The 21607-nt window shown below is 61.0% G+C and overlaps 14 protein-coding genes across 14 annotated transcripts; 8 read left to right on the forward strand and 6 right to left on the reverse strand.

The window, feature by feature from the left end:
- On the forward strand, positions 1-671 carry OT_ostta05g01240 (GOLD; the record flags this gene model as incomplete). The annotated part of the gene is made up of 1 exon (XM_003079172.2): positions 1-671. A coding segment is annotated over one exon (671 nt), but the record flags the coding sequence as incomplete, so codon positions are not given.
- Positions 672-741: 70 nt separating this feature from the next.
- Positions 742-2829, reverse strand: OT_ostta05g01250 (Single-stranded nucleic acid binding R3H; the record flags this gene model as incomplete). The annotated part of the gene is made up of 1 exon (XM_003079173.2): positions 742-2829. One exon carries the CDS (start codon positions 2827-2829, stop codon positions 742-744), a length of 2088 nt encoding a protein of 695 aa, XP_003079221.2.
- Positions 2830-2939: 110 nt separating this feature from the next.
- On the forward strand, positions 2940-3908 carry OT_ostta05g01260 (P-loop containing nucleoside triphosphate hydrolase; the record flags this gene model as incomplete). The annotated part of the gene is made up of 1 exon (XM_003079174.1): positions 2940-3908. One exon carries the CDS (start codon positions 2940-2942, stop codon positions 3906-3908), a length of 969 nt encoding a protein of 322 aa, XP_003079222.1.
- Positions 3909-4124: 216 nt separating this feature from the next.
- On the reverse strand, positions 4125-5216 carry OT_ostta05g01270 (Transmembrane protein TauE like; the record flags this gene model as incomplete). The annotated part of the gene is made up of 1 exon (XM_003079175.1): positions 4125-5216. One exon carries the CDS (start codon positions 5214-5216, stop codon positions 4125-4127), a length of 1092 nt encoding a protein of 363 aa, XP_003079223.1.
- A 229-nt stretch (positions 5217-5445) lies between these two features.
- On the forward strand, positions 5446-6900 carry OT_ostta05g01280 (SANT/Myb domain; the record flags this gene model as incomplete). The annotated part of the gene is made up of 1 exon (XM_003079176.1): positions 5446-6900. The coding sequence occupies one exon, from the start codon at positions 5446-5448 to the stop codon at positions 6898-6900; it is 1455 nt and encodes a 484-aa protein (XP_003079224.1).
- Positions 6901-7059: 159 nt separating this feature from the next.
- Positions 7060-7951, forward strand: OT_ostta05g01290 (Translocon-associated protein (TRAP), alpha subunit; the record flags this gene model as incomplete). The annotated part of the gene is made up of 2 exons (XM_022984197.1): positions 7060-7111; positions 7251-7951. 2 exons carry the CDS (start codon positions 7060-7062, stop codon positions 7949-7951), a joined length of 753 nt encoding a protein of 250 aa, XP_022838951.1.
- A 76-nt stretch (positions 7952-8027) lies between these two features.
- On the reverse strand, positions 8028-9481 carry OT_ostta05g01300 (Aminotransferases,class-I,pyridoxal-phosphate-binding site; the record flags this gene model as incomplete). Its single annotated transcript, XM_022984198.1, has 2 exons — positions 8028-9122; positions 9254-9481. The coding sequence occupies 2 exons, from the start codon at positions 9479-9481 to the stop codon at positions 8028-8030; spliced, it is 1323 nt and encodes a 440-aa protein (XP_022838952.1).
- Positions 9482-9931: 450 nt separating this feature from the next.
- On the forward strand, positions 9932-11042 carry OT_ostta05g01310 (DNA-binding HORMA; the record flags this gene model as incomplete). Its single annotated transcript, XM_022984199.1, has 2 exons — positions 9932-10025; positions 10072-11042. 2 exons carry the CDS (start codon positions 9932-9934, stop codon positions 11040-11042), a joined length of 1065 nt encoding a protein of 354 aa, XP_022838953.1.
- A 91-nt stretch (positions 11043-11133) lies between these two features.
- On the reverse strand, positions 11134-13938 carry OT_ostta05g01320 (Helicase, C-terminal; the record flags this gene model as incomplete). Its single annotated transcript, XM_022984200.1, has 1 exon — positions 11134-13938. One exon carries the CDS (start codon positions 13936-13938, stop codon positions 11134-11136), a length of 2805 nt encoding a protein of 934 aa, XP_022838954.1.
- A 248-nt stretch (positions 13939-14186) lies between these two features.
- Positions 14187-15632, reverse strand: OT_ostta05g01330 (Zinc finger, CCCH-type; the record flags this gene model as incomplete). Its single annotated transcript, XM_003079181.2, has 1 exon — positions 14187-15632. The coding sequence occupies one exon, from the start codon at positions 15630-15632 to the stop codon at positions 14187-14189; it is 1446 nt and encodes a 481-aa protein (XP_003079229.2).
- A 505-nt stretch (positions 15633-16137) lies between these two features.
- On the forward strand, positions 16138-17058 carry OT_ostta05g01340 (unnamed product; the record flags this gene model as incomplete). The annotated part of the gene is made up of 1 exon (XM_003079182.2): positions 16138-17058. One exon carries the CDS (start codon positions 16138-16140, stop codon positions 17056-17058), a length of 921 nt encoding a protein of 306 aa, XP_003079230.2.
- Positions 17059-17234: 176 nt separating this feature from the next.
- OT_ostta05g01350 (Dihydrodipicolinate synthetase, conserved site) lies at positions 17235-18356 on the forward strand (the record flags this gene model as incomplete). The annotated part of the gene is made up of 1 exon (XM_003079183.2): positions 17235-18356. The coding sequence occupies one exon, from the start codon at positions 17235-17237 to the stop codon at positions 18354-18356; it is 1122 nt and encodes a 373-aa protein (XP_003079231.2).
- Positions 18357-18623: 267 nt separating this feature from the next.
- OT_ostta05g01360 (D-isomer specific 2-hydroxyacid dehydrogenase,NAD-binding) lies at positions 18624-20458 on the forward strand (the record flags this gene model as incomplete). The annotated part of the gene is made up of 2 exons (XM_022984201.1): positions 18624-19342; positions 19648-20458. The coding sequence occupies 2 exons, from the start codon at positions 18624-18626 to the stop codon at positions 20456-20458; spliced, it is 1530 nt and encodes a 509-aa protein (XP_022838955.1).
- Positions 20459-20729: 271 nt separating this feature from the next.
- OT_ostta05g01370 (Cold-shock protein, DNA-binding) lies at positions 20730-21519 on the reverse strand (the record flags this gene model as incomplete). The annotated part of the gene is made up of 3 exons (XM_022984202.1): positions 20730-20903; positions 21030-21146; positions 21487-21519. The coding sequence occupies 3 exons, from the start codon at positions 21517-21519 to the stop codon at positions 20730-20732; spliced, it is 324 nt and encodes a 107-aa protein (XP_022838956.1).
- Positions 21520-21607: the final 88 nt, after the last annotated feature.

Consider the following 21607-nt stretch of genomic DNA (forward strand, 5'->3'; position numbering starts at 1 on the left):
CGTGGCGCGCGCGCGCGTGCGAGGGGCTGGAGGTGCGCGTGCGGGCGGGGGAGACGGAGTGCGTCACCGAACGCGTGCGCGAGGACGAGAGCTCGATCACGGGCTCTTGGTTCGTCGTGCGATCGTCCGAGAGCGAGGGGGGGGGGTGGCGCGGGCGATGGCCGACGTACGGGGACGAATACGACGATTACGCGTATTGGGACGGGCGAGAGGACGCGTTCGACGCGCGAGCGACGATGGAGTTCGGTGAGGAGCGCGAGGAGGTGTATAACGCGCTGGGGAAGTCGGAACACAGATTTGAATACGGATTGCGGAAGGCTGGGACGATTCGGACGTGTTTTAAGAACTCGGGGACGCGGGACGCGGGCGTGCGTTACAGCGCGTCCATCGGACATCGCTGGGATCACGAGAAAGCGACGGTGAAACACATCGATCCGACGTACGAGCGGTTGAATAACGTCGAGGCAGAGGTGAGCAAATTGATGCAAGAGGTGAGGTATCACAAGACACGCGCGACGCGGGCGATGCACACGGTGAAGTCGGTGAACGCGAGAGTGCTACGATGGTCCTTGATCGAGGCTGTAGTCATGGTGTGCGCGAGTATCTATCAATTTTATCACGTGCAGACGCTGTTCATGAATCGCGATCGCCGCGGAACGATGCGGGTGTGAGTGTGCGCACCGATTTACGAGGGCGTGTGAAAGAATAGATGAATACTATATACCGTGTGAAAGAGTGCTTCTAGAAACCAAACATGTCGAGTGCTTCGTCGATGGCGGCCTGTCCCTCAGCCGGCGCTTTCGATGCGACTCGAGAAGATGTCGATGCGCGAAAGAGCCGTGCGCTAGTAGACGACGACGTCACCTCGGAAGCCTCTTCCTCCGACGTCTCTTTGCCTTTGCACTTCTTCTCCACGAGCTTGACGCGAAACTTTCCGCGCATCCCACCGCCGAGCTTTCCGCTCGCCTGGAGCAACGCCCCGTGCTTCCAAAAGTGAGCCACTAAATGGTCCTCATCGATCTCTTGCATGACGTAGCTTCCTGAGAATTCGCGCAACGCCGATCGAACGCCCGAGACGCCCACCGCGATGTCCGTGAAAACGAGAGCCAGCTCCTCGTATTCGCCCTTGGAGAAGTGCTTGGTGTATCCATCGAAGTACTCCGTTTCCTCTGTCGGGCGTGTTTTAGACACCATAGAGTCCTTCGTCGGCGCCGCATCGAGGTTCTGAATGAGCATCGCGTCGCTCAGGCGAAGCGAAGGAAGCGTCCCGCCCTTGTTCCCACCAGACGTTCCGTAGAAGAAGTCTATGTGCCTGTTTGGGTCTCTTCCAAAGCTCGCAGACGTGATGCCGTACAGCTCGGCGACGACGTGACAGAGCTCTCGCATTTCGCGATTCATCGGCTCCATCGAGACGCGCCGCTTGCTCTTGCCCATGACTATGTCCTCGAGCGTCTTCTCCAAGCGCTTCACTAATTCCGGGTGCTTGCGCGCCAACTGAAGCTGCGCGCGCGTAAAAGCGCTCGCGCTAGACTCGGCAAACGTACTCGGACGCTCATCCGGCTTGGATATCCCGAATGCGTCGGCAAGTTTATTGCGGCGAGCCGTCGCTTCATCCGCGGGCTCGGAAGCTCGCTGCTCATTCGACGTCGACGCCGTGGTAGCCGCGTTTGGAGCGCTCGATCCGTTCTTTATATTTGAAGCCCTTTTCGAAAACATATTAGCGGCCGTATTCCGCGGGATGGCACGGAAGCGCTCAGCCGCGCTCTGTCGCGGCGCGAACGTCCCCCAGCTCGGCGTCGATCTAGAGGAGCCGGCGCCGAGCGTCGGAAACGACTCGCCGTGAGACTCATCCGCGACCGGCACTGGAGGTACCCAGTTACCACTTCCACCACCTCGAGAGGACGCCCCCGGGAGAGCAGGGAAGTCGTTTCCCCTATTTTCGATGTGACTCGGTCGACTCCAACCGCCCCAGGACGCGACGTTGATGTAATCCTGCGGTCGAGGTCCGCCGTTCGCGCCGTGACCGTCCGCCAGAGAGACATCTCGTAACATCGCCACATCGTCGTCCACGAGAGCGAATCGTCCCTCGGCCTGAATCTCCGTGAGCGCGTCCTGAACAGACGTCGATCGCCGCACGCCGCCGCCGTCCCGTCTCCTACCGCGCCCGCCCGCTCCGCCCGCCCGCTCCGCCGCCGCCCGCTCCCGAATCGACGTAAACATCGTCCTCGCTAACGTCACTCTCAACTCCTCGCGCTCGCGCGCCATATTCGCCCGCTGTTCCTCGCTCCGTCTCGCTGCCGTCGCCTCGGCGTCCAACTTCTCCCGCCGCGCCGCGTTAAACGCCTTCTCCACGCTAAACTTCCTCAATTTCCACTTCGCGAGGTATCCATCGAGCGCTCGACACTGCTCCCGACTCATTTCCGCCCGCGTCAACGGATTCTCAAAGCACTTACTCGACGTCACGTACTCCGCCAAGGTTTCGCCGTCGAACATGTACCCGCGTCTCGCGTTCTCCGCCCGCGTCCCCCCCTCTTCCGCCAGCATCTCGAACGGCGCGACCGCCATGCGATTAAACGGTTCCAGCGTGATCGGATCGCACGCGTCGTCGTCCAGCGCGCGCCACCACGCGTCGTCGTTCCTCTCCGTCCCCACCGTGCCGTCCGTGAGCGCCCGCGCGCGCGGTGCGGCGAATCGCCCCTCGCTCGCGTGCACGTTCGCCCCGTCGCCGCGGCGTCGGCGGACGCGTCCGTCGTCGCGCTCGCGCGACGCGGTCGGCATCGCCGTCGTCGCCCGGCGTCGACCGGCGTCGACGCGGCGTCGCGGACCCATCGTCGGTAGTCGTCTCAACGCGTCCGTCGCGGACCCTAAACGTCGGCACATCGTCGGCCCCGTCGCATTGACCACGGATCGCGACGGCATCGACGTCGACGCCGACGACGATGCCGCGCGGATGGACGAAGACGCGCGCGTACGACTCGCATCACTTTGACGCCGACGCGTGGTCGGTGGTGACGCCTCGAGCGGGTGACGTCATCATCGCCACCGCGTATAAATCTGGCACGACGTGGATGCAACAGATCGTGTCGCAACTCGTGTTCGAGGGCGCGGCCCCGGCGGCGTTGGGGGAGCTCTCGCCGTGGGTGGATCTGCGCGTGCCCCCGCGGGAGGTGAAGCGAGGGATGATCGAGGGATTGCCCTCGCCCCGGATCTTGAAGACGCATCTTCCGACGACGGGGTTGGAATACGACGAAAACGCGAAGTACATTTACGTCGCGCGGGACGGCCGCGACGCGTTCATGTCTTTGATGAACCACTATAAGAACGGTAATGAAGCGTTTTACGGCGCGCTGAACGGCCCTGGGTTAAAGGGCGCACCTTTGCCTACGTGGGAAGAGGCGTGCGAAGGCGAGGGCGACGAGAAACTTCGCGCGCTTTTTGACAAGTGGCTCAACACGCCGTGGGGCCAGCACCCGTGGGAAGAAGACGGGTGGCCTTTCTGGTCTCTGTTCTATAACATGAAGACGTGGTGGGACGCGCGCGAATCCAAGAACATCATCTTCGTGCATTTTTCGGATTTGAAGAAGGATTTGAAGGGTCAGATGCGACGCATTGCGAAGTTTTTGAACGCCCCGATCGATGAAAGCAAATTCGATGCGCAAGTCACAGCGTGCACGTTCGAGAGCATGAAGGGTAACGCCGCGAGCGTCGCGCCTCTCGGTGGCGCGCTGTGGAAGGGCGGTGCGGAGACGTTCATTAACAAAGGTACCAACGGCCGGTGGAGGAACGTTCTAACCAAGGAACAAGTCAAGCAGTACGAGCAGGTGGCTGAGAAACGGCTGGGTAAGGACTGCGCAAAGTGGCTCGCCAACGGCGGCGATATGAACGGCCGTGGGTGCGTGATCATGTGAAGATCAACCGCAAATTTATTCTTTCTTGCAAGTCAAATAAATTCACTATTTTCATATCTGATTTTTCCTATCTCTGCTATGGTACCGGTAACGACATGCTCTATGATGACGAGAGGCATCGGTACAACTAGGTCACAAAGGTGACACTTTGCAACTGAGTTCGCATCTCGCGTTCAATGCGTAGGTACGTTCGGATTTCATGTAAGTATGTTTTCGTCACTCCGTCGCCGCTTTCGCGATTGTCGCTCCGGCGACCGCCAACAATAAAACCGTCATTGCGGACTGTAAAAACTCCCTGCTCGCGATTTGCAAAATCCGCGCCCCAGCTCCAATACCTCCAGCGGCGCAGAATGCCATTAAAATCGTCAAACCGGGATCGGGTCGTAGACCTGCGCTCAACAACGACACGACGGCGGCGGAACTCAAAAACGCGGCTAAAACCGCGGAACACCCGATGATCGTCTTGCGGTTAATTGATGAACTTCGTTTCCATGTGAGAACAAACGGGATAAAGATCAGTGGCCCACCTGTCCCGGTCAACACCGAGCTTAAACCCACTAGTAAGCCAGTCACAGCGAGAACACCGAGCTCGTTATTCGTCGGTTCCCAGCGCTCGTGCGACGGGATAACTTGTGCGACGAAGTACCACTTTCTGAACCGGTCTACGAAAGATGTCGTCGATGACGACGGCGTTCTCCCGAGAGTCGTCGTCTGCTCCTCCGGCGCCTCTGCCGGCGAAACGACCTCGACCTCGACGATAGATTCGTGCGTGTGCGTACTATTTACCGTGTCTCCACTATCGTGTGTTCGCTTCCCGTTCTCGTTCGCCGTCTCGACGTTCGCGGTTCCACCCGCGCGCGTCTCGCCGTTCGCTCCGCCCGTAACCCTCGACGCGGCGCGCGCCTTCAGTTTGCGATCCACGATCTCCATCGCGTCTCGAAGTCCGGCCAACGCCGCGACGCCACCGACCAGGAACGTCATCACCCGCCGCGGGCTCGACTCCACGAGCACCCCGCCCGCCGCCGCGCCCACCGCCGCGGGCGCGCCGCACGCCAACGCCGCCCGCCAAGGAATCAGCCCCCGCACCCGACCCAGCACGCACAGCTTCAAAACACCCGCCGGGAGAAACGCGACGTACACGGACGCGATCGCCGGCCCCAACGCCACCCCCGCCACGAGCAACGCCGGGAGGACGACGACGCCGCCGATGCCCACCGCCCCGATGAGGAACGCCCCGACGCAGCACGCGACGACGACGAGCGTCACCTCCCCAGCCGTGAGCGCGGTGACCACGGTGTCGAACGCCATCGCGCGCGCGCCCGCGCGTGGACGCGTCCGAACCGGGGCGCGCGCGAGGTCGATCGCGCGACCGGACCTGACGACGTCACTCCGCGTCCGGGCTCGCGGCGGCGCCGCGCGCGCGCGCGTCGAGAGCGAACGCGCGAGCGATCGCGGGACGCCGCGCGCGGGACGCCGCGCCCGTCGTAGGGACGCGTGGACGGGACATTGTCGATCGGGATTCGAACGAGAATTGAAAATGTCGCGATCGACGCGATCGGGTGGAGGGACGGTGGACGTGAACGGCACGGCGTACACGACGAGCGAACGGGATGAGTTGAAGTCGTTGTTGGTGAGCGGAACGACGCCGAGGACGTCGAAGCGGTCGAGATTGGGCGAGCGAGCGAACGAACGAGACGCGGAGGCGGGCGAGGCGAAGGATACCAAAGTGCACGACGCGAACACGATGCGAGCGATGATGCTCGAGCGTCAACCGTCGCTCAAGTCGATCAAGACGAAGGTTGAGGCGGGGAATGGCGCGTCGGGCGCGCGGAGAAAGTCAGACGGCGCGAACGAAGGCGGGCCGATGGGTCGAGGCGTGAACTTCGATAAGGATGGGAACACGCCCAGAGACGCGTACGCGGCGGACGGCGAGATTCTTGGGTCGATCGATAGTGGGACGCCCAACTTTTTTCATGATCAAAACGCGCTCAAAGACGACGCCATGGGAGGTGGGCGACGCGTTCCGGCGTACGCGCTGGCGGCGATCGGCAATAGCCCAGGGTCTGCCGACGCGAAGTATTTCGACAACAACGAAATTGTGGATCTGTTGATGATAGTGCACGGTAGATCCGAAGCCAGAAACATGCATCGAGACACCGAGACCTCACTGGAGACGCCGACGCTCGCGCAGGTGAACATGCTCTGCACGGCCCCGCGAACGTGGGACCGGCGCGGGCAACGCCGAGAGACAAGTCCGGATATTTCGAGTGAAGGTGCGCTCGCGTTTGAATCCAAGCGCAGAGGCGCTGCTTCGGCTCAGAAGAACAAACGACAGAGGAATGAGACGAAGAATCGCCACGGGACGCCGGAAATACTTAGCAAGGAGGAAGAGGCGTTACGCAAGATGAAGGCGTTCTCCACGCGCGGGAGCAACTTGCGCAACGTCGACGATAGTGAACTGATGGATACTCTCATCGACGCGCACGGTGATCCATTGAGCAAGACGATGAAGACGCTCTGCCTGAAGCACAACGCGCGAGCGACGGCTCTGAACTACGAACACGAGGCGGCCTTAGCAAAGGCGAATGGAGAGAAAAAGGCTGCGGAAACCGACGGTGAGATTCACGCCAAGAGTAGAAGCTGGACAGACGAAGAGGACGCGTTCGTTCGCGCGCTGGTAAGGGAGCATGGACCAAAGAAATGGGCCGTCATCGCCGACCAACTCGTGGGCAAGACGCAAAAGCAAGTGTACGCTCGTTGGCGCGACTACCTCCAGCCCGGTCTCACGACGCGTCCGTGGGCTCCTTTCGAGGAAGAACACTTGATCAAGATCCAAGAGGTCATAGGGAATCAGTGGGCCGTCCTCGCCAGGCTCTTACCCGGTCGCTCCCCGAACGCAATCAAAAATAAGTTCCACGCCACGCGTCGAAAATTCGAGCGCGCCCCGGGAGACGGCGATCGCGACGACGACGAGGGGGTGGATGCGCATTAAACGTACACTTGTAAGCATATTATTGCATGTACCAACCACGTATGCACCAACAATCGACGCCTATCCATCGAATGCGTGTTGGCGTTTCGACGCTTTGAGGCGCGCCTCGGTTCCTGCCCCGCACTCAAGCCCCCGCACAACTCGACGTCCGAGCGCGCGATGCGCTCCTTCGCCTCCGCAACGACGCTTGCCGTGCTTCTATCCGCCACCGGTGCGTCTTGACCGCCACTATGCTCTCGATTCGCGCGCATGCGAGCGCGATCGTGCGCGATCGCGAAACCTCGAGTGTTTCACCTCGGGAGCATCTTTCGCGGGTGACTGACCCGACAGCGCACGCTCTCGCGCAACAGCCGCGCACGCCTCGGATGTTTCTTCGAAGCACCTTCTGACGGACATCCCGGCCGCGAACCCGGACGTGGAGGCCGTAAGCGTGTTCCCCGACTACGTCGATCCAGCATTTCCGGGCGGCGAGCGCGTCAAGGTGCTCCTGGGGCTTAGAAACGCCGGAAACGAAGAGGTCAAGGTGACCCACCTCGCTGGATCGCTGAACGTGCCGAGTAACTTTAACTTCTACGTCGCTAACTTCACGGTGGAGACGTTTGCGGACGCGGTGATCAAGCCGAGGGAGGAGGCGTCGTTTACGTACGAGTTCTCCGTAGATCCTCAGTTTGCTGGACACTCCTTACAGTTGGCGCTGACGGCGTTTTACGAGGAGACGGACGTTGCGTACGCAACGACGTACTTTAACTCCACCGTGCCGGTGTTGGATCCGAAGGTTTTGTTCGATCGCGAGCTGGCGGTGATCTACCTGACGCTCGCTAGCGTCGCGTTTTTTATTGTCGCGGCTATCATGAAAGCGGCGGGATTGGGGCACCTCGTTCCGTTTATCGGCGACGAGAAACCGCAAGGTGGGCAACAGAAGAAGTCGACGGTGAAAAAGGTCGCGCCGAAGCCCGCGCCGTCGGCGAGCGCGAGCGATTCGGAGCAATGGCTTGAGGGTACTGCTTTCGCTCGACAAAGCTCCAAGAAGGAAAAGAAGAAGAACAAGTGAGATGGGTGAAGACGTCTTGGATGAAAGATATAGGTTTGAAATCATCACATCGGCTAATAATGTGCCATTTTGAAATCTACTTCGTCACCTCATGCATCGCCTTGGCCAAGCGCTCGACGTTTCCGCTCGTCACGCCCGCCATGGAGATGCGTCCGTTGCGCGTCATGTAAATGTGATGGTCGGTTCGCAGCTTGTCCACTTGCTCCGGCGCCATCCCGCTGTAGCAAAACATACCGATTTGATCGGTGACGTGTTGCCAAGGCAGCTTGGATCCGGAGTCTTCGAGATGCTTGCGAAGGAGCGTTCGCATGGTGATGATGCGGTCAGCCATCTCCTTCACCTCCACGTACCACTGCGCCTTGAGCGCAGGATCGCCGAGGATCGTCGACGCGATGAGTGCACCGTGCATTGGCGGGTTCGAGTACATCGCTCTAGCGATGACCTTGAGCTGTGACTCAACGCGGACGGCCTCAGCCTTGTCCTCGCACATGACGCTCACGGTACCGATGCGCTGACCGTACAAGCCCATGTTCTTCGCAAAGGACTGCGCGAGGGCGAACTTGTGACCATCCTCAGCGAAGATGCGAATCGACTGCGCGTCTCGCACGCAGTCGCCGGACGCAAAACCTTGGTAGGCCATGTCGAAGAACGCGAAGTGGTTTTTTGCCTTCATAGCCTTGGAAATTTCGCGCCACTGCTCCGCCGACGGATCGACGCCGGTCGGGTTGTGCGCGCACGCGTGCAGGAGGAACATGCTCCCATTCGGCGCGTTGTTGATGTCTTCCATCATGCCCTCGAAATCAAGACCACGCGTGGATTCCTTGTAGTAACGGTACGTGGTTTGCTCGCACCCGGCGTCGCGCCAAATGTTGTGGTGGTTGCTCCACGTCGGGACACTGATGTAAACCGTGCATCCCGGCATGAATCGCTTTTGAAACTCCGCGAGAAGACGACAAGAACCGGTACCGGAGAGCGATTGCACCGCGGCGATGGACCCGCTCTTCACGGCCTCAGAATCTTCACCGTACGCCAGATCGAGCGAGTGCTTGATGAAATCCTTGAAGCCGTTCGTCGGCAGGTACTCCATATTAAAGTTCCCCGCGATTCGCTTCTCCGCCTCGCGAACGCACTTCAGCACCTGAGGCTTACCATTATCATCCCGATACGCACCCTATCGGCGTCCAATGACGCAAAGTCGCTCGTCAGTCTCTCATCCTTTGAATCGTTCGCCGTCGCGCGCCTCCGCCTTCGCGTCCTCGCCCCACCCCTCCCTCCGCGCGTCGCGTCGCTCGCGACACGCACCACCCCGAGATTCATCTTGTCGCTCGACGTATCCGCCAAGAATAACTCGCTGATCCCCAGGATCGGGTCCTTCGGCGCCTCCGGGACGTCGGCGAACCGCGCCATCGCTCGCGCCGTCGTCGATCGACCGCCGTGTCCTCTTTGCCCTCTTCGCGCGCTCTGTTCAAACGCTCGCGCCGCGCGATCGACGCCGACGACGACTCGACGTAACCTCCCGCACGTTCGCATGCGCGGTCGACGTCGCGCGCGCGTTCGGGCGTCGTCTGCGGTCGAGCGCGGGGCGAGGACGCGGCGCGGGACGACCCTCGAGGCCTCGGGTGTTTCGTAGAGGTTTTTGTGCTTTTTCGTTCTGTTCAGTATTCGACGCCTCTCGGATGGGACGACGGTTCGAGTCGCGAGACGTCGCACGTCACGACGCGGTGGACGATGGCGACGACGCAGACGACGCGCAGGGAGGTGCTCACGCGACAGCGCTCGAGCGCGATGGTGACGAACGTTTTACGCGTGGCGTTGTACACGGTGACGTATTGCCGAGGTACGCGAACACGTATCTCTCGGATGGAGCGTGGGGGCGATGCGGCAAAGTGATGGGTGATTGACGACGGCGACGACGACGACGAGTCGCTCGCAGGAATATTCGACGCGGATACACACTTTAAGGAGTGTAAACACATGAACATGTCGATGCAGAAGCTGGTGCCGGCGAGCAGGGAGGCGAAGCGGATTTTGGATATGTTGGAACACGGTGCGCGCGATCGATCGGGCGGCGATAGCGTTCAAACGGAGGGAGACTGACGCGCGATGGCGGCCGTTCGCAGGCGTTTCGGATGCACTGGAGAAGGGATACTTACGATCAGTGATGTTCGTCGTGACGCGTCCGAAGGGTGGCGGGTCGACGGAGGTGGAGACCGTGGAAGAGTATCGATTCAGCGTGAAGCATGGTGACCGCGGAGAAGTCGCCTTGGACGAGGTGCAGCACGTCGGACCGGGAGGAGGCGTGAGCGTCGGACTGAGCGAACACACCAGCAAAACGACGCGCATGGAGCGGCTGAGTGATTTGGATCACATAAAAAAGGCGGCGGTATCGATGACACGATGCTTGCTCTCGCTCGTCAAAACGCTTGAGGCTGTGCCCGACGGGTGCACATTTTCGATCAATCTCACGTACGTCAACGGTACGCCGCCAGATTACGAGCCGCCGTTTTTCCGAGCGGCGTGTACTTCGGGCGAATCGGATTGGCGCAAAAATCCGTTCAGCATGAGCGTGGGTAAGGTGGAGACTGAGTATCACGGATTGTCTTTACGCGTGCGATCGGTTCTCGATCCAGCGCTGGACACGGACAGCGGAGGCGCTAAAAGTAATCCAGGATCCTCACAAACGTCTTCCTTGCTGGATCAAACTCCATCCACGCCAATTGTGAAGAGTGATGAAATCGCGAAAGCGCCGTTGGTATCTCCTGAGCTCGTCGTCAGCTTGTCCCAACCTCGAATCCCAAACGCTGCCTTGGACAGTCCGATCGTCGACGAAGATATCGATTTACGAGTACTCGAATGGATACGCAAGCAGCGAGTGGGCGCGTACGTCGATGCCGTTGCGTGCTCGAAGGTGTTCCGACGATACCCTTTCAAGGCGATCGATGCGGCGTTCGGACGGCTACTTTCATATGGAAGCATTGCCAAGGATGGAAAACGCGGTTTCTCTGTGGCGCAGGCGGGCGGTAAGCAAGCGCAACCGAGCGCACCGATCAACGACATGCGAAAACGTTTACGCTCATCGAAGAAGAAGTGATTTATTGAGCGGATGACAGAATTATAGAAACGCAACGAGTAAACTTCATGTGTAGAATGAAAAGAATGAAAAGCTAAAATGAGTGGCGAGCTTAGAGGTATTTCACAAACGAAGGAATCGAGCTCGTGATTTGGCGGAGGATGCTGACGACGTACATCACCTTACCGTGCATCGTCATGTCTGTCATCGTCTTGAATCGAATACCGTTATCCATTATTTTGACGTCGTAAGCACCGTTTGTGCCTTCGACGAGGAGTTCCTTTACCATGAGCGAAGCATCCGTGATCAAATCAATGATTGGAGGATCCTTTGGATAGTCCAACAGGATCGCCTTGATCCCGAGATCACCCGCGAGTATTTGCATTTCTCTGGCAAACAAGCACGAAAGACTGAACTCATCTGGCTCACCAAAGGTATCCTGCAATAGCTTCAACATTGCGTGTATGTGTTCGTGCACCGTGATCGAATCGATCGCCGCCTTGACTTCATCATTCGCCTGCGTGGTCGCGATGTAGAACGGGGTGATGCCGAACTCATATCCTGCAGTCTCCACGCGCACGTCACTTGCCGCTATGGTTTTGATCCGTAGATTGTCGATACGCTGCAGCTGCTTGTATAAGAGCTCCAAGTAAAGATCGGCTCCGACATTATCGACGTCGCCGCTTTGCTTTTCGCCAAACATGGTACCGACACCCCGAATACCCATGTCTCTCTCGGACAGACGAAAACCCTCTCCGAGCCCGCAGCACTCCTCAAGAGCGGCCAGGCGCTCTTGCGCTGCTGGTGTGAGCTCGCTCTCATCAGATGAGTAAAACATGTACGCATACGCTTGACGACCGGCGCGGCCGACGCGGCCACGGAGCTGATACAGCGTCGCCAAACCAAAGAACTGGACGTTCTCGATGATGATCGTGTTGCAGTTCGGAATGTCCAAGCCAGATTCGACGATGGTCGTAGCAATGAGGACGTCCGCGGTGCCGCTTGAGAACGCTTCCATGGCGTCATCAATCTGGTCGCCATCCATTTGTCCGTGGCACGTCATGATTCGCAGCTCGGGGAACAGTCGATTCAACCGTTCGCTTGCCTCCTTCATCATACTGACTCTCGGAACGATGTAGTATACTTGACCGTTTCTGTTGAGTTCGTGCTCGATTGCTCTGGTGATGTCGGCGTCGTTTTGTGGTGCCAAGATGGTGTTTATCGGTCGACGCTCCGGCGGCGGAGTTTGCACGAGCGATGCGTCGCGGAAGCCAGACATAGCCATGTGCAACGTCCGCGGAATTGGCGTCGCTGAAAGCGTGAGAACGTCCACCTCGGCTTTCAGTGCGCTGATTTGATCCTTGTGCTTAACGCCGAATCTTTGTTCCTCATCAATGACGAGCAGCTTGAGTTTCCTGTAATACTCCGAGTCCAAATTTACGAGTTTGTGCGTGCCAACGATGATCTGCACCGTTCCTTCCTTGAACTTCTCGAAAATTTCTGTATGCCTAGATTTGACGACGTGTCTGGTGACGAGTTCGACGTTGATGCCGAGAGGGCGGAAACGTGCGGCGAGATTTGCCGCGTGCTGCTTTGCCAGCACCGTTGTCGGAGCCATCATGAAAACTCCCCCTCCAGAGCTTGCGACGTGAAAGATCGCACGCATCGCCACCTCCGTCTTCCCAAAACCGACGTCGCCTATGACTAAGCGGTCCATCGGGGCATCACGGGACAAATCTATGGTGATATCCTCCACGGCTCGCACTTGATCCGGGGTGAGCTTGTATGGAAACGACTTATCAAACGCCTCGACGCTTTCCGCGGGAGGAAGTTCATAAGGGTTTCGAATCGTTTGTAATCGTTGTAAGTAGATAACCATCTGGTTCACGACCAATCGCCGGATCGTTGCCTCGGTTTTCTTCTCTCTCAAGTCCCACGTCGTGCTGTCTTTCAGTTTGTTCAGCTTGGGCGGCTTCACCAGCGCTCCTGGTGAGCAGAACCGATACAACAAGCGACGAGAGGCCTCTGGGCTAATCTTAGCCGTGGCGTCTTGGTACTTCAAGAACAGAAACGGCTTGTTCTTGGTATCACCGTTCGGTTGATCCACGGGGAGAACCTTCAGACCGAGGTACTGGCCGATGCCGTACTTGCGATGCACCACAAACTCCCCGGCGACGAGTTTGAACGGATCGATAGAATTACTGACGCCAAACTCAGACTCGGAATATCCCTCGCGTAAACGCTTATTTTGTTCCTCGACCTCGGCCGCGCTTTCTAACATTTCCTCCACGTACTCTTCGCTATCGGCGCCGAACGAGGCGTCGGAGTACTCATCCTTCACCGCGCCGCCGTCGTTGAACCTGTCCCGCACCATTCCCATCCCGCGCTCTCTCCGTTCTTTGAACAACCTCTTCAGACGCTCGCCGGCGGATTCACCGCCATCCTTCGTCGACGTCTCTTCCCTCAGCGCCGTCTCGATGAGTTCATCCGCCGTCCCGACAACGCTCGAGCTCGCAAACAACTTTGACTGCGCCACTAAAAACCGCTCCAACGCCGCCGCCTCGCGCTCTCTTCGATCTGCGCTGATCACCTGCCTCGATTTCGCCCCCTCTTTCACTGCGGCCGAGAGCTTTCGGACCTTTCGTACTTTCGGCGCGCTCGCCTTTGCTTCGCTACCGCTCGCGCTCGCCTTCGCCCCGTCCCCGTCTCCGCGCGGCACCCTACGAGCGACCCTACGCGGGGACGGCGACGATGACGACGCGCCGTCCGCGCCGTCGCTCGATGAGGTCACCGCGCGCGCGACGCGCGGCGACGCCCGTGCGTGAGCGCGAGCGAGCTTCGGCGGCGCGAGTGAATTCGCCAACGACGCGCGCGCGCGCGGCGCTGCGACACCGCGCGCGGCGGTCGATGCGGACATGGTGGTGACCACGACGCGTGGTCGTGCACGTCAGACGCGCGACGCGTCGGCGTCGGCGTGTGGAGACGAGAGCGCGCGCGGGCGGCGGAGGGACGACGGCGACACACTGTGTGTCACACACGAGGCGGTTCTCATCGCCTTGAGGGTCGAAAGCGTGGGTTTAAATCGATGTCGTAATAGTCATCATTTCAAATCTCGACTCGTCAGCGACGTCGCTCGAGTGTTCGCCTGGAATCTTCTCGTGAGGCTCACCAACCGGCTCCGCTGAACGAGCTCGAGCTCCCCCAGAGGTTGGAGGCCGGTTGCGACTGTCCCTGCTGTTGGTAGCCCGCGCCGTCTTGCTGTTGCGAAACGGCCGGCGAAAAGAGCGAGTAGCCCAGACCAACCGAGAACGGAGAGTTGCCCCCGAGAGCGTCGTACGTTCCAAGCTTGCTATAGTCTTCGACGAGACCTTCCATACCCATTCCGCTCATATCCCACTCCGACCCAAGCTGGGAGCTCCCGTCCGCTCCAGCACCGTTTTGCACGACTACACCGTTCGTAGGTGATTGCGCGTGCCCGCCCCAAAAGTTCGCATGCGGTGCCGCTTTCTCTGGTTGCGCAAGCCCGAAGCCGGGTTGCCCAAAACCAAAGCCTGGCGTCGCCTGCGGTCGCTGGTTCGCCTCTGGCGGCGGACCCGCCGGCACAGGTGGAACGAAGCTCTCGTTCGCAACTGGAACCGCGTTGGTCTCTAACGGAGTCCCAGTCGCACCAGATCCGAACGCGAACTCGGGCTTGGGGTATTGTTTCGGCGCCGACCTGCTGCCCAAGCTAGAACCGTTGGCGCCCTGACCTGCCCTATCTTCGGTGGCGTAATCACCAGCTACCATCGAACCGGTACCGAATTGGTACGAAGGCTTCGGAAGGCCATTCGCGTCACCCATCACCGGCACCGCGGGCACTCCCGCCGTGACGCCGCCGTTGGGGGCTGGAAACCGAGGCGCGGGCACGGAGGCCCCGCTCGCGGTGAGCGCCGGATGCTTTTCCACCGCCGGCGGCGGCGGTGAAGCCGTGGGCACGCCCGCCGTCGCGACGTTATCCCCGCTCGGCATCTTCTTTCCCACGAGCGCAGCCGCGAACGAACCCTCCGCCGCGCCAACAACCCCAGCCTTGGCCGCCGAGGCGTAGTCTATAGCTCCACTTCGCTGCACGATCGGCGCCGGAGCCGGCGCGGGCTCCGCCTTGACCATCGGTCGCAATGCCGCGCTCAAAGCGCCCGCTATCGGCAACGGCTTTGGAATGTTTACCGTCCCCACCCTCCCGTTCGTCGGCGAAGACGTCGGCGACCCGCTCGCCGACGCGATCTTCGCGAACGCCGCCACCGCCGCCACGTCGTGAGAGAACCGACACTGATCTCCCCGTTTACACGTCCCCTTCGCGTGATCGAAGCACACTCCGGCGGCAACGCGATGCGGCGACCCAGTTCGCCCACCGCTGGCGTTCACGTTCCCTCCCGGAGTCCCATCGTGCGCGAATCGACAACTCTCCCCGCGCGCGCACGACCCTCGGCTCCAATCAAAGCACTGATCGCTCCTCTCGCTCCCACTGAGCGACCCTTGACGCGCGAGCGCGCCGGTGTGTTTCAGCGATTCCAACGCGCGCTTCGCGCGCTCGCGCTGCGCCCGCACGGCGTCCGGAGACGTCGCCGCGCCCATCGTTCACCGCCGGCGCGATCTCTCGTCCGCGCGTTTTTTCCACCGTCTCCCGCCGCCGCGCGTTCGCTCGCCGCGCGCGCGCGCTCGAGCGCGACCGCTCGGCGTTCCGGACGCGTCGCGCCCGTCCCTCGTCGCTCGCGTCGCGCGCTGGCGCCGATGCGCGCGCGCGCGAAGCGCGGTCTCCGGATGGACGCGAGTCACATGTTCTTGAGTCATTGACTCGACGATACGGCGTTGGGTCATGACTCGTGCGTGATGCGACTCGAACGCGCGCGGGGGCGACATCGACCGCGAGAGACTCGCGCGCGGTCGCTCGCCGCGCGCGCGCGCGGCGGCGCGTCCGGGACGTCGCGACGGCGGCGCGCGCGCGCGAATCGGGGGGCGTGAAGACGAAAATCACATTTACCGGTACATTCACATTTACATTCACCATCACGTTCAAATTCGAGAAACAACACCATCGAGCGTTCGACGTCGACGGCGGCTTGGAGGAGGCGTGGAGACGATGGAGGGCGAGGCGGTGATGATGGCGAGCGATGGGCGCGGTGGAGGACGCCGTGGGGGGGGATGGGATGGGATGTCACGCGACGGGGCGGCGGTCGCGCGGCGGCGCGACGCGGCGGCGGCGGGAGAGAGAGCGGCGCTCGTGGAGCGACTCGCGCGCGTGGGAGAGAACGGTGGACAGACGAGGGAAATGGGCGCGGGCGTTCGAGCGGCGAGCGCGCGGGGGGGGTATTGGCTCGCGGGGAGCTCGACGGCGATGACGACGACGCGGTCGCCGAGCGGGGTGTTTGATTTTTCAGACGAAGATGAAGGTTTTTCAGACGCTCCGTACGTCCTATCGAGCAGCGCGGGGCGATTGTGGCGATTGCGGCGCATTTCGGATGATGGCGCCGAGACGCCGGTGCGGAAGGTGATGTCGGGAGAGGGTGAGGAGCGCGCGCTGGCTTCACTGTTTGAAAAGGTTGAAATATCTCCCGGCGGGCCGCTTGAGTTCTCCGCGTCGCCGCCCTCGACGTCGAGATCGCCGCGCGTGAGAGTCTCATCGCCGTCAAAGTGGGCGAGAGATTCGGCGTACATCGATGATTTGCTCCGACGCGCTCGCGCACATCGATCGAGCCGCTCGACGAGCTCGAGTGAGAGCGCTCCGGCGGAGTGGGAGAGCCAGCTCTCGGATGCCGCTTCGCGGAGCGACGACGCGGAGTGCGCGACACCTCGCGCGCACGAGCGCGCGTCGCCGGTGGACGTCACATCTCTCATCACACCACCGTTGAAGATGTCGACTCGACCGAAGACGCCCGCGGCGCCCCTTCGTCACCAGCACCGAAGACGCGACTCGCCGACTCCGACTGGAGTCGCGACGACTCCGCGCGAGGCAGCCGTCGAGCCGAGAAGAGACCTCACCAACCCGCGCGAACTCTTCTGATCGCCCCGGCTCTTTCATAACGCATGTAAAATGTATACCAGTACCTCTCTATCGCTTTGGCCGTCGTCGACGCGTCGTGATTCGTCCCTTCTCGCCGTCCGCGTCTCGCCTCGCTTCCTAGGTCTTGCTCCACCGCCGGTGCCCTTTGCATCCCTCAGTTCGCGCCGCTTCACGTCATGTCCCGCGCGCTCGTCGACGCGCGATGCGTGCGCGCACATCGCGCGTCGCGTGTCCGCTTCAACGACCGCGCCGCGCGCTCACGAGCGAGCGAACCGCGTTCGAACGCGTCACGAATGTTTTCAAAACACAAACCGTTCGACGCCGCATCGCTCACGACGCCGCGCTCGATCGTGAGCGCGGCCGGAGACTGGGGATGCCCCGAACAAGGATGCCCGGTGGACGTTCTGAGAACGAAGCGGTTGATAACGGCGATCAAGACGCCGTACTTGACGAGCGGGAAGGTTGATTTGTACGCGTACGACGCGCTCGTCGAGGCGCAGATCGAGGGCGGCGTCGAGGGTTTGATCGTCGGTGGGACGACGGGGGAGGGACAGTTGATGTCGTGGGATGAACATGTGATGCTGATCGCACACACGGCGCAGAAATATGGAGATCGGGTGCTGGTGATCGGGAACACCGGGAGTAACTCGACGCGCGAGGCGGTGCACGCGACGAGCCAAGGGTTCGCGGTCGGGATGGACGCGAGCTTACAGATCAATCCGTACTACGGGAAGACGTCGAGAAGAGGGCTGATCGAACACTTTGGGGCGGTGATGGACCTCGGACCGGCGATCGTGTACAATGTACCGGCGAGAACGAGTCAGGACATAGCTCCGGAGGTGATGTTCGAGCTGGCGAAGCACAAGAACTTCGCCGGGGTGAAGGAATGCGAAGGGAACGTGCGAATCAAGGGATACACCGACAAGGGCGTGACATGCTGGACCGGAAACGATGACGAGGTTCACGAGGCGCGCTACGAGGCTGGTGCGGTCGGGGTGATCTCCGTCACGTCGAATCTCGTTCCGGAGCTCATGCGCGAGCTCTTGTTCGACGGCCCGAACCCCGAGCTTCGCGATCGACTCCTCCCGCTCATGGGATGGCTCTTCCGCGAACCGAATCCCATCGGCGTCAACACCGCCACCGCCATGCTTGGCGTCGCCAAGCCCGTGTTCCGCCTTCCCTACGTCCCGTACGCCGCCGACCTCAGAGCGGAGGGCGCCGCGCTCCTTCGCGACGTCGGCGTCGCGAACGCCCAGCCGCTCGCCGACGACGATTTCACCCTCCTTCGCGAGTGGTAGCGCGATCACGAATCGATCGACTAGATGTAGAGCGAACGAACGACGAGATCACGCCCGCGCGTCCGCCCGCGCGTCTCGTCCGCGTCGCCCGCGCGTCCACGCTGTCCACGCTGGATACATCGACGAGTCATCACTCACGAACACCCCCTCGAAACACCCGCGTCTAGGGCTCGACACCCGATCCCGCGCGCCCCCCACTCGCCCTCGCGCGCGTCCCCCGTCGCCGCGCCCGCACGCGTCGTTCGCGCGCGCGATCGACGTCGCACCATGCTCTCCACGCACGTCGCCGTTCGCGCCCCGCGCGCGCGCGCGCACGCGACGCGTGGACGCGTGCACGCCCGCGTCCCGGCGGCGCGACGCCCGCGCGCGGTGGTTACCCGGGCGAGCGACGCGACGGACGACGAGATCGAGTTCCTGGAGAAGGCGCTCAAGCTGGCGAAGAGTCGTAAGGGCGCGAGCGGTGGCGGCGCGAGCGCGAGCGCGGGCGCGGGGTCGTACAACGGCGCGTCGTTCAACGTGAAGACGTTCAACGCGATCAGCCCGGTGGGCTTGGGGAAGTTCCCGCCGGGAAAGTACGCGGTGAGCGGAGACGACGGTGCGTTGCCGGGTGATCCGATGGCGATCATGCTGCGAAGTCATAAGCTGCAGGTGAGCGAGGTTGGACCGACGGTGAGAGGCATCGTGCGATGCGGCGCCGGGACGAATAACATTCCGACCAAGGAGATGAGCGAACGGGGAATCCCGGTGTTTAACACCCCCGGGGCCAACGCGAACGCGGTGAAAGAGTTGGTCGTGTGCTCTTTGCTCTTAGCGAGCCGCGGGATCCTCGAGGGTAACAGACACGTGAACGAGGTGATCAACGTCGAAGAAAACGGCGACTACGCGAAGATTAGCTCTCGCATCGAAAAGGACAAGGCCATGTTCGGTGGCATGGAGATCGAGGGCAAGACGCTCGGTGTGATTGGTCTGGGTGCGATCGGTTCTCGGTGCGTGATTAGAACGCTGACGTCGATTCTACGCGGCGACGCGCGCGTCTCGAGAAACCGCGTCTCGCTTCGCTCGGAGCGCTTTCAAAGGAATGATGATTCTCAATTAGATGTTTGACGACGCACTGTTGACGGTCATCGTCGGCGCGCGTCGCTGATACCACAAAATTGAGGCATATCCATTCTTAAACTGACCTTTGAGTGGCTGACTTGGCTCGGTTGAATGCCGAGTGGACGTTACCTATGACCATGTTTTGCGACGCGATTTACTGACCAATTTCCGCGCGTTTCCCGCCAACCGACAGTGTTGTCAATGCCGCGCTCGGTCTTGGCATGAAGGTCGTCGGTTACGACCCAGTGCTCTCGCTCGAGGCCGCCTGGCGTTTGCCGGGCGACAAGATGTCGCGGGCGGATGACTTGGACGAACTTTTCGAGAAGTCCGACTACATCACCATCCACGTTCCGTACATCAAGGGTGTCACCCACCACTTGATCGACGCGCGTGCGCTCTCAAAGTGCAAGCCGGGCGTTCACTTACTCAACTTTGCCCGCGGTGAAATTATTGACGGCTCTGCCGTGCGTGCGGCTTACGACTCCGGTAAGCTCACCGGTAAGTATGTGTCCGATTTTTCCGATCCAGATCTCATGGGCCACCCGCGTCACATCGTGCTCCCGCACTTGGGCGCATCCACGGAGGAGGCTGAGGAGAACTCCGCCGCCATGGCGGCTGAAACCATGATGGACTTCCTGGAAACCGGGACCATCCGTAACTCCGTCAACTTCCCGACGACCATTTTGCCGCCGCACAAGAACTCTTCCGGCGCGCGTTTGTGCATCGTGAACAAGAATGAGGCCGGTGCGCTCGGTGAAATCACTACTTTCCTCGGTACGCAGGGGTGCAACATCCTCCAACAAATCAACACCTCCCGCGACGGCATCGCGTACACGGTGATCGATTTAGAGAAAATTCCGGCGGATCCGGCCGCCTTACAAGACGCTCTTGCCAAGACGTGCCCGATGGTCGTTTCCTCTCGATTCATCGGCTCCGTTTTCAACGACGAGCTCGGCTCCCCGGGCACGTACTTCTGGGTTCGCGACGCCACCGGCAGCGCGTAAAGCCTCAACTGGAAACCCTCGTCCGTTCGCTTGGGCGAACCGTTTTCCCCGCGTCGAGCGCATTAATATCACCCGTTTGTTGATTAGAGATCCCTCGATCACGCTCACGGCGATGTCCTTTAGCCCATAAACACATGACACGTATTCGACGGAAAGATTCGCTTCAAGTGCAACTGAATTACAACACGTCTCTCACTCATCTACAGTATCACTCGAACGTCGCTCGCGGGTAAAACGCACGTTTGGAGCCGTTCTTACTTGTTTACATACATTACACGTCCTCCTTTACCTTGCCGTTTTCTCCATCAGGGGCGCTTCCCTGTTTACGCACCCGCCGATACTTGGACGTTGGCGTGTGTTTAAGGGGCGCGCCGCCCGGACCGGTGACGTTCGCCGCCTTCATCCGTCCCTCGACCTCTTCCACTTCAAACTCGACCTCATCTCCCTATTTACGCGCCCGCATCGCTCGTCAGTCTCGTTTTGCAGCGCGCCCAGAGAAAAATGATTTTCCGAAATTCTCTTCCGGCACCCCGAGCCCGCGCCGCTTCGAGTGCGCCGCTTCGTGTCGCACCTCCCAACAGCTCCTGAAACCATCCATCGTGAGCGCGCTCTGATGCACGAAGACGTCTTCCGAGCCATCACTGGGTGTGATGTACCCGAACCCACGCGTACAATTGAACCATTTCACCTGCGCCTCCCCGCGCGTCGTCGTCGTCAGTCATCCGTTCCGATCGCCCACATCGCGAACGTGGCGCGTCTCGGACGGGCCGCGCGTCCTCCATCGACCCCTCGCTCGGCCATCGGCGACGGAAAAATCCACCATCGATCGAACGCGGCGGCGTCCCTCGCCCGCGCCGCGTCGCCCATCGCGCGCGCCCAATCTCTCTCGCGCGCGCCCCCGTCGCCCGCGCGCGCGCGTCGTCTCCCATCCACGTCCGATGCGTTCGCCCGCGCGCGTCGCCCGCGAACTCGGGCGTCGCGACGCGTCGCCCATAAATTCCCTCGCGCGTCACGATCGCGCGACGCACCGTCCCGCTCGCGCGCGCGCGCGCGTTGGACATCGCCCGTCGTCGTCCGCGCGCGCGTGTCGCGTCCGCCGCGCGCGCGGCGCCCGTGGGTGTCGGGACGTCGTCGTACTGTAGACGCCTC

Source organism: Ostreococcus tauri, assembly GCF_000214015.3.
Source record: "Ostreococcus tauri WGS project CAID00000000 data, contig chromosome 05, whole genome shotgun sequence".
In the NCBI taxonomy this organism is placed as follows: Eukaryota; Viridiplantae; Chlorophyta; class Mamiellophyceae; order Mamiellales; family Bathycoccaceae; genus Ostreococcus; species Ostreococcus tauri.